We start from the raw sequence: 10680 nt of genomic DNA on the forward strand, positions 1-10680 counted from the left end.
CTGACACTGATTTAACTTTACTGTAACTCATCCAGACATGCAGATAACCCCCCGGATTCAAATGATGCATAACCAGGCATTGTTAGACATAACTGAAATAGAGAACTACCATACTTGATGTTTCCCACATTATTATACAGTATATGAGCATGAGCTAGAAATCAAACATGATCACATTTTCAATCAATCAATCAAATTTTATTTGTATAGCGCCAAACATAACCGAAGTTATCTCAAGACACTTTACAAAAAGAGCAGGTCTAGACCGACTCTTTGTTATTTAGAGAGGGACCCAACATGAATCACCATGAGCAGCATTTAGCAACATTTGGCACATTGGCAAGAATAAACTTCCTTTTAACAGGCAGAAACCTCGAGCAGAACCAGACTCATGTTGAACAGCCGACTGGATGGGCTGAAAAGTGGGATAGAAGGAGATGCAGGATAAAGACAGGCTAAGAGAGCAACAACAACAGATAATACATACTTATGGTTATGATGCCAATAATAGTGGTGCACAAGTGTAAAGATTAGCAAGAACAGCATAGTCCTGATGAAAGGCTATAAGTTAGCAAGAGAAGCATAGTAATGATAAAGGCTGATAATAGTAATTGTAACAGCTGAAGTCAACAGGTCTACTATTACCATAGCAACAACACTTTTAGAAACATTGGACACACATCTTGAGTGTATCAAAGGTTATTGTTATGCTTTGCCTTTGGTGTGGCTATAATTTTGCTGGATATAAACTGACAGCTTTTCACTCTGAAGTTCTGATTTATTTTATCATATTAACATACATACAGAAATAGAAATAAAAATGATGACGTGTGATGTACACTCAACAAAATAATTGAGGCTAAACGGTGACTTTGTGTATTTCAATTACAGAGAAAGTTTCCATCTAATTTCATTACATAAGTTTAAATAAACTAAATAACTTATAACAGATTTGAGTAAATTAAAGTAATGCAAACGTATATATAAGTTAAGGGGCATTTTTACGTAAACTCAGTGTGTTTAAAAGACAAAAGATTTATTATAAGAGAAAGAAAAACCTATTTGAAATGCATTACTTGTATGTATAATTCTTGTGTAAACACATGGTTATGGTTATTTATCTGCTCTCTGAGCGCCCATCATCACATCATCGTTAGTAAATGCTTCAGAGAAAGCTGGCAGTCAAGTTGTGCAGATAAATGACACAGCATCTGATCACAGTGACAATGTAACAAGCGTCATCGTACACTGAGGTGGACACCTGGAGCAAAGTCACGCTCTCCAGCTGAATTGTACAAACGGGGAGCAAAAGATTTAACACATCAAAGCTTCACTTATCAGAGAGCTAATAAATCAGTTGAATGGATGATTTGTGTTTCTTTGTATTTTAAAGTAGATCAATCAAACTGTAGTGTGTGAGAGTAAAGCACATACCAGACTGCCTGGAAGACAAAGGCCTGCTCACGTCATCATGTTTACGACACAAGAAAAGGTCATCAAGATGAGAAGTGTTTGCTGTGTGCATACCGAGGCTGTGTACCATCTACCTGTGTGCGCCTTATGCAGGTACATTCATGCAGCCATACACCTGTTAAAACGCACAGTACATCCATGCCAGTGTGAAACACCTGATCAACAATATTGTGAGACAAAAATCAGTGCTGCTGATGAACAAATTCATCGTGTTAGATTGCACTAAACGGAGGAAGTTGTGGTTTAGCAACATTTGAACTGCTGGCTTAATGTTAGCTTAGGGACGCCTCAGACCACAAACACTATAACACTGATAAACACAGGAAACTACCAGCGTATGATCAGCTTCTTCTGCAGAATTTGCATGTTTTCTCTCCCTTCCCCAACCAGTACACACTGGTGACATTTGGAGTGTGCAGATGGAGGGGGCTAGGGGGGAACGTGATGTTGTAGGTTGTTGGATAATGCACAGTACAGAATTGGAATTTGCACAACCAAACGAAAGTGTAACAAAAATGATGACGAACAAAATATGCTCACAAAGTGTTTTTAGTGTTAAGTTACTTTTTAAGCTGGTAATTACCTCCTACCTGTTTTTATTTGAACTTTTAGCACCTGTACCTGTCAGCCTGTGCGTTCATATCATATTTTCCAATCTTGAACCTGTAAGTCCGCATCTGGGTCCTCAGCCCTTTGCTTTGTTACAATGTAGCACACGCTTTTGTCCAAAGCGACGTACATCTGAGAGTTAATACAACACAGCCACGATCAAGACAGGAGGGAACAAAGTCAGTAAGTGCCTACACTGATTGGACCCACATCCGTCTGGCTTTTAGCAGGGCCACACTACCGAAACTGCACTACTGTCGGTAACGGAATCACTGCATCTGGCAAAAGCTGCTGGACAGTGCTCAGCTTTATTGCTGCTAGATCTGTCACCTGCCTTTGACACAGTGAACCACCAAATCCTCCTCTCCACTCTCTCTGAGCTTAGTATCTCGGGATCTTCCCTCCTCTGGTTCATGTCCTACCTCACGGAGAGATCTTTTAGAGTATCTTGGAAAGGAGAAGTGTCCAAACCCCACAGCTTATCCAAAGGGGTGCCTCAAGGGTTAGTGCTTGGTCCCCTTCTCTTTTCAATACATACCACCTCACGTGGTGCAATCATTTGCTTATGTGGTTTCTCATACTATTGCTGGCGATACCCAGCTCTTCCTGTCATTACCATCAGAGGACACCACAGTCTTGACACAGATCTCCTGCCTTGCTGATATCTCTAAATGGATGAAAGAATGCAACCTTCAGCTCAACCTATCCAAGACTGAGCTCATTGTCATCCCAGCCGGTCCCCCTATGCAACTGCAGATCAATATCCAGCTTGGACAAACTGAACTCATACCCACTAAGTCTTCCCGGAACCTGGGCGTCATAATTGACGACCAGCTAACCTGTAAGGTTCATGTGGCCTCGATTGCTCGGTCATGTAGATTTGTCCTGTACATCATTAAGATCAGACCCTACCTTTCAGAGAATGCAACACAACTGCTGGTACAGGCTCTCGTGATATCACACATTACTACTGCGACTCCCTACCTAAATCATCATCATTATCAACAACATCAACAAGGTTGATGAAAGAGCTGGGTCTTTAGCTTCTTCTTAAAGGTGAAAGGGACTCTGTGGACCGAATGGAGTTTGGTAGCTCTTTCCACCACCAGGGGACGACTGAGTAGAAGAGTCAAGTTAGCGACTTAGGGCCCTGTTGTGATGGGAGCACCAGGCGCCTTTCATTGGCAGAGCGTAGTGGGTGGGAGGGAGTGTAGACCTGGATGAGGGAGTTCAGGAAGCAGGAGCCGTTTCTGTTGCTGTTTTGTAAGCGAGCAACAGGGTTTTGAATTTGATGCGAGCGGCGACAGGGAGCCAATGGAGGGATATGAACAGCGGAGATATGTGTGCTGTTTTGAGTTGATTGTAGATCAGTCGCCCTGCTGCGTTCTGGTTCATCTGCAGAGGTTTGAATGTGCATGCAGGAAGGCCTTTTTCCTCTCAATAGAATATATTTTTTTTATCTTTGTGACCCTTGTATTAGAACATTGTACAAAGTTTACTAGATAATGCAAATGGTGGACATCCACATATTGTTGTTATATCAAAATAGTTAAGGCTATAGTGCATGGGCTATAACCGTACAACAACAACAACAACAATACATCGCTTTTATTTACTCTGTTTACTAGACCTCTGTTATAAACTGTTATAAAACTCTAATTTCAACTATAAACTATAGTTTCACATAGACAATTCTACGATATAGAGCATATGGAAGTCCATTGTAAACTGAAACCTGTCAGATCAATAAGCATAGAATAAGAAAAGAACGTTACACTCATATCCAAACAAACGGACCGAACACAGAGAATTAAAGGTTGAAAAATCTCTCGGTAAGACAACATTTAAGCAAACTGTCATTGCCTCAGTGAATCTAATCAGGCATCTTTTGCACGTTTTTCTCCTCCAACATGATTGACAGGTATTGCAGCAACAGAAAAGATTGGGCTGCATGCAGAGGTGTATCAAGAAACCTAAGTCATGATCAGTGAGCAAATGTTACATAAATCTGTATCTGCCTCCTCAGTCTTAAGCTCTCATTCATCACACGAGACTTGACATTTATCTTTTCTAAAACAGGAGCCCGCGTCGACAGGCATCCGTCATCCGTCTCAAACCCGCTTTGAATGCTGATTAGACTGAACATGTTTCTCACATGCGCTCCACTACTCCTTCTGTTGTGTGTTATCATACTGAAAGGGCCCAATGGTCCATGGCATTGCGTGCAAGGAATCTATTGTTAGTAAAGCTAACTATTATCACTTGGCTGTGTAACTGCATTTTTGAGATAACTAGTCTTAGCAATTTAAAATGCTTTGCTCTTGAAAACAAATAACATTTTGCACGTACATGAGAAGTGGTGAGAGTTAAAAAATCACATGGGTCCAGAAATTATTTACAATTAAATATTATGTAGTAGTCAGCCCTGTGACTGACTGGCCTCAGTCCAGGTGTAACCCATAGACTGTATGAAAAGATGGACAACATGAGAGCTCCCCAAAAGTGAAGCCAAAATATTTGAAGCGCCCCCCTGCTGACTGGCTGCAGTATAGGTCATAAAGCCCGCCTCCTCCATGTTAACAGATGGGACAAGAGTCAAACTATAAAATCAAAATACACGTCAAATACATTTTTCTCAAACATGGTTTCAGTCATTATAGCTAGTTATTATCATGCTGATTTACGTCCAAGAGTTCGTTTTTCTGACAAGTTCATTTTAAATAAGTTATTTGACGCTGTCAAAATGATGATTGACAGCTCTGTTGACAAATACAAATACGGCTCCTGCAGCCGATCTGTTCCGGATTAGCAGAGTAGAGGAAGATCGTGCGGAATCTTTGCTGTGTTTTTTTCCGGTAATCTAACTGTGTGAGTCAGTACCCGATCCGTCCCGGCTGCCCGATCCGTTCTGCACATGCGCATACCTATTCCTGTCGATTTGTACCAGACGTGAACATTTGACGGCAGCAAGTCTTTTTTTAAATAACTTCATTAACAACACAATATTGTTAATAAAAACACTACACTGCAATACAAGTAACAGTACATGGCCATTATTAGCCAACATAAAAGCACAGAAAGGTTGCATAACTGCTTTTTTTATTAACATTTATTGTGAAAAGATGTTTTACTAAAATCACGTGGTGATCAATATAGACACACATGCATGGAACAAATCGGGCAGTGTCGTAAAACAGGTTCAATTCTGCGCATGCGCAAAACGGATCGGGCAGCCAGGTAGGATCGGGTACTGACAGTGTGTTTTGGTTAGCAGAAGTGGCTACAACGGCTCCACCTGCCGATGACTTCTGCGCAGCAAGATGACAACGCCTATCACAGGGGCTATTATGGCTTCAATTTTGTACGAAGAGAGCAGATGGAGACGCGTCGTCCATCTATATATACAGTCACTGGTGTAACCCCGCCTCTCACCCAACGACAGCTGGGATCAAGCTCCCCCCCTGTGACCCTGAACAGGATAAGTGGTATAGATGATGGATGGGTTAATGAATAATAATTCAATAGCAAATAAATTCTAGTCATGTGACTTGTTGAAGTGGACAGGTAAGTTAAGTGAACTATGACGGCCCATTCATTCCATATTTCCCTTAATAACAATGAGCTATATTTATTTACTCATCCTTTGCACTCAGGTGTCTATTTGTGTCTGTAAACTAAGACTAATGTCATCCCTCAAAATCCTTGTATGTGTTTGCATACTTGGCCAACAAAGCTCATTCTGATATAATGTTCACACTCAGCCCTCACACTGCTCTGTCACAGTCTCACCACTGGGTGGCAGTGTAGCCTTTTCTATCTGCAGAGGGAACACTGACGTCCCATTTGGATTACAGTAATGCATGATACATTACATGACAACCATATAGCACACATACCTTTTCCCCTCACATACACAGAACATAGACGTCCAGCGTCCCTGCTGAGGATCAGATCACTAATCACAGTCTGTGGTGGAAGATATAATCAGATTATTTACTGTGGTGTTGAGAAAGTAGCCATACTACTTTACAAAGATTACAAATAGGCCTCTTTTTAAAGCTACTGTGAGGAACTTCTGATTTGGTATGGCTCTTAGTGACCTCTGTGGACAAAGCAGCACGTCTTCTTCCTGTGCTGATCTTGTCCTGTACATGCGTGAGTTGTGTTCTGTTAGCAGTCAAGCGCACGACTCACTCACTGTGAATGTTTTCTGTGGGAACAAATGTAAGCAAAGGCCCTTTTGTTCTGCATGCTATGAATCGCTTTGTCTGACACTGACCCAGCAGCAGTGAAGGGCTAAAAATGACTACAGGAGGAATCCATTTTCTTCCTGATTTTCTCGCTTGCTTTAGTAGCTCATAAAAAAACATCAGTATAAAAAACTTTAAAATTATATAAAAGTTACGCAGAATTAGTTAAAGTGCCAGGTAGAAAATGTGTCCGACGTAAAACCACAAATGAACTCTTTTTTTGATTTGTTACTAATCCGTAAGCGATGCACGGTGGTGCAGTGGTTAGTGCTGTTGCCTCACTGGTTCAAACCCCGGTTTGGGCAAGGTGGACCTTTCTGTGCGGAGTTTGCATGTTCTCCTCGTGCATGCGTGGGTTCCCTCCGGCATCCTCCCACTGTCCAAACAAATAGGTGTGGGTTGTCTGTCTCTATGTGTCAGCCCTGTGATTGACTGGCGACCAGTCCAGGGTGTACCCCACCCCACCCTTCGCCCCAATGACAGCTGGGACCCGCGACCCTGAACAGGATAACCGGTACAGATAATGGATGGACTATTCCGTTATTTACCACCAATTTCATATTGTTGTATATTGTATATTAGAACTGGTAATATATTTAGGATGTAAAATATTAATATCAAAAGTTACTTTAAATGCAGTGAAGTAAAAAGTATGGTTAATCATATTGTAGAAGTATACAAGTAAAGTAGTGTAGTACTCTAAAATACCGTGTCTTAGTATGTCAATATCTTTACTTTCAACCAAAATCAAAAGACAACACCACTTGTGCTACAACTGCCCTAGATTACTGAGGCACAGAGATAAAGACGCATTTACAACCTTTGGACGTTCTCAAAGCAACTGTTGTTTTTTCCAGGGGTCAATCTTGTAGAGTTTGCCATGCACTACTTTGCCGTCAAAGACAATCACTCTCCAACAAACAAACTTGTGAAGTGGAAGGATAACCTCCCTGAAACAATTTCAACAACAAGCATTGAACACTTTACATTGCAGGTCTTTTAGATTACAAAACACTTCAGGGGTTTTCCTCAAAGAGACCTGATGAATCTTTTCTGTAACCAGACTAGAGCCGATAGAGAAGAAAAAGACGAAGCAAACGACATAGCCTGAGAGCATTTACAACGACCCATGCGTGAGACGGCTATCGTCTCATCTCCACAGGCGCTGATCTGCTTATCAAACCAGCAGCAACGCACTGTTAACAACCTGAATATCTGCATCAAAGCCACACTGTTTGTAACTACGCTGATTAAGGCGAGACGCGTCTTGTTCGAAGAAACTTGTGTGCGTCAAAGAACAACTCCCTCGTCTCAGTGGCCTGTGTTCCAGAGTGTGAATGGGCAGCCGTCAGTCTAGCCTCCAGCATTTGAATGTGGCTGTTTTGTTGAAGGCCTTAACAATGCCTTTTGACTGATAATACAGTGGTTGCCGTGGGTGCCCAAACAAGTGCTAATGAGGTATAAAGAAGCCGCAGCATGAAAATGTGTGATCAGATTTGCATTTGTTAAGTCTCACAGAGCTTTGCAGTAGTTTGACGGCTCTATAAATGCAAAAAGAGGGCAGACTGAACTGAAGGGAATCACCTTGAAGAAAAAAGTTTACCTACAGGCTATTTCCTCCAAGAATGATACTGTCTTGCACTTAAGTTATTATCTGTCAAAACACACATTTCCCCACAAGGCTCAAGTTTCTAACTACTGATTTTACTTTCAATTTCTGTCTCGAAATGACCACAAACGTGTTCCAATGCAATATTTGTGATTCTCTTTTGTTGTAACAAGGAAACAAATGTGCATTATGTGTGTTGAAGGTGAATGGGAGTGTGTATGTAGTGTTGTCAGTGGACTCTGACCCTCCACGTTGGATGCTGGCTCGCTAGGCGGATGATAAGGCTTTGTGGAGTTGAAAGCATTTATGTTTTTTTAAGGTTGGATCCAAAGCTGACTCGTCACGTTCTGGATCCAGGTTTTTCCCATGGCCATGCCTTGTTTTTTGTTTTTTTGGGGGGCTTAACATCAGGAAGGTGCAGTTTTGTGACAAGTATTGACAAGTATAAAGGCAGGAATAATAGTCTGCCTCTGGATAAAGTAGGAGACGAACTGTGACAGGAGCCAGGACATGTAAAGACTTGAGAGATGGAGGAAAAATACTAATTCCCTTGAGGGAAAAAGCAGCACACGTCCCACTGTAGCTTGTGACCATAGTAGTCACTCTTTATTTTTATGAAGTAACTGCCGTGTTGTTGCAGAAATGCTTGTCAACACACTGTATCCTCTGAGATCGACGACTGATGCGATTATTGATGGATTTACATATTCTGAACAGAGTGTGAAGAAAAAGCAAATATTTTCCAGATTCATCCATTTATTTTTCATAAGTTACAGGAATTGCAAAAAAAAGTTTCCAACTTCACAACACACAATAAAAATGAATAAAGTATATACATGTCAAGTGCAGAGGTTTGCAAAATTTGCGCCTTGCAATAAATATTATGTGTGGGTTTATACCCAGTTTAATGCTTATATTTAAATGATAATTTTTCATGCTTCAAACAGAGGTACACCAAGGCCAGCATCTTCACAAAGGATGGAGTTCATATGGAGTTTGACTTAGTTGGCGTTGACGAAGGATTGGTAGAAGGTCATAAGCTGGTCCTGGAGGTCCTGGGCGTAGGGGTCCAGCTTGCCCTTCAGGTCCTCAGCGTAGGGGGCGACCATTTGTTTCACCAGGTTTGCTCTCTGGCTCAACTCGATCTGCACCTTGTCGGTCATGGGGGCAACGCTATCCTGGAAGACCTGCAGGTGCTGGTCCACCTTCTGTTTCAGGTTGTCTGTGTAGGGCCCCAGCTGAGCCTGCAGATCCTTCACGCTCTGCTCCAGGCTGGTCCTCAGCTCCTCGCTCTTCTGCATCAGAGTGGTCCTCAGGGCTTCAGAGTCCAGGGAGTCTGCGTAGGGGGCCAGCTCCTGTTTGAGCAGCTCCACTCTCTCATTGATCTTGGTCTTCAAGTCCTCCGTGTAGGGCTCCAGCTGGTCCCTGACGGTGCTCAGCTCCTGGGTCAGCGTGTTTCTGAGCACGTCAGCCTCTTCGGTGATCTTGGTCATCAGGTCCTGAGCTGCGTAGGGGATCCTCTCTTGGAGGACAACCGCATACTTGCTGGCTAGCTCAGCGCTGTCTGCAAGGCGGGCACTACAGGAAAGGCAAAGGAATGATTAGACCATCACTTCTTTTCATCACCATGTTGCTAATGGTACTATGTGTAGAACTTACTTGACTTCCTGTCCAAACTGTGATTTCCTGATCATCTGAAGGGTGTCATCAGCTGTCTGGGTGGCTTTGGCAATGTAGTCCCAGAATGCATCAGTCAGCACTTCCATCTGTGGCTTTGGTGCATCAGCATAGAAGAGGTTGGCATTACAGCCTGTGGGATGGACACAAAAACAGCTCAAGAACAGTGCACATGTTCAGCCCTTCGCTTGATTTTGATTGCTCTTAGTTTGTGAAGTGATGCATATTCTGGCTTGGACAAAGTTAAAGAAGAGACACAAGCTTGCAACTTACCAGACAGCACTGCAATGGCTAGAACCACGAACACCTTCATGACTGTGACTTGCTGAAAAACAAATGATCTAGTTAACATTCAAGCTGCATTAAAAACATCACATATTTTCCTCTTAAAGCTTAGATTTCAAATGCAGTCTTACTCTTACCTGCTTTTGGCCTTGCTTTGAGCTTGTATATCTCTGAGCGTTCAACGTGTTTGTGAGTCTGTCATGCTGCTGCTTCCATATATACTGAAGTCAGATGACAGTTGTAGTCGAGAGCACAAAGTCCAGGAGTCACTGCCATGTTGTCATAATGGCTTTCTTCCTGTTTCTGCTGCCTATCCCGGCCACCATCACATGACACAGAGGTAATGGGGCTTTTAGGAATTTACAATAAACCTAGCGTACAACACAAGAATCATTACAGTAGTTCCCCTCTGACCCCTCTCACGTAGGATATAGTAATTAACTGTCCACGCTGTCCAGCGCTAATAGCCTGTAGATAACCTCAGAGTGCCAACACTACTGGACTTTGTATTAAGGTCGAGCCATGTGAATAAAGTAGCACAAGGCTGTCAGATATTCTTTGATAGCAGAAGGCTCCAAATAATGACTCAAAATGTATGTATGGTATGTATGTCAATACAGTATCCAGCAGGTTTTGTGTTACCAGTCATGGGGATAATATACAGTATAAACACCAGCTGTCAAAAAACACTATATTTCCATTGTACAGTTACATTTTCAGCCTTTATAGTAGAATTCATGGCAGATAGGCGAATAGGACCATATAACAACAGCAGTA

At 42.2% G+C, this 10680-nt stretch overlaps 1 protein-coding gene across 1 annotated transcript; it reads right to left on the minus strand.

Moving 5' to 3' along the window:
- Nucleotides 1-8811: 8811 nt before the first annotated feature.
- LOC138583822 (apolipoprotein A-IV-like) lies at nt 8812-9943 on the minus strand. Its single transcript, XM_069655832.1, has 3 exons — nt 9892-9943; nt 9601-9751; nt 8812-9519 (listed from the first exon to the last, which is right to left on the minus strand). Exons 1-3 carry the CDS (start codon nt 9929-9931, stop codon nt 8943-8945), a joined length of 768 nt encoding a protein of 255 aa, XP_069511933.1. The 5' UTR covers nt 9932-9943; the 3' UTR covers nt 8812-8942.
- Nucleotides 9944-10680: the final 737 nt, after the last annotated feature.

The sequence above is a fragment of the Semicossyphus pulcher genome, unplaced genomic scaffold, assembly GCF_022749685.1.
Source record: "Semicossyphus pulcher isolate SPU_LCO1_2020_fin unplaced genomic scaffold, fSemPul1.0.p SCAF_9, whole genome shotgun sequence".
Taxonomy (NCBI): Eukaryota; Metazoa; Chordata; class Actinopteri; order Labriformes; family Labridae; genus Semicossyphus; species Semicossyphus pulcher.

Excerpts from the sequence above, each read along its gene's own strand:
- LOC138583822 (XM_069655832.1), bottom strand. The coding sequence starts at position 9,931 with ATGAAGGTGTTCGTGGTTCTAGCCATTGCAGTGCTGTCTG. Across the intron at positions 9,752-9,891 it reads AGCCATTGCAGTGCTGTCTG|GCTGTAATGCCAACCTCTTC; the intron begins GTAAGTTGCAAG and ends TCCATCCCACAG. Across the intron at positions 9,520-9,600 it reads CAGTTTGGACAGGAAGTCAA|TGCCCGCCTTGCAGACAGCG; the intron begins GTAAGTTCTACA and ends CCTTTCCTGTAG.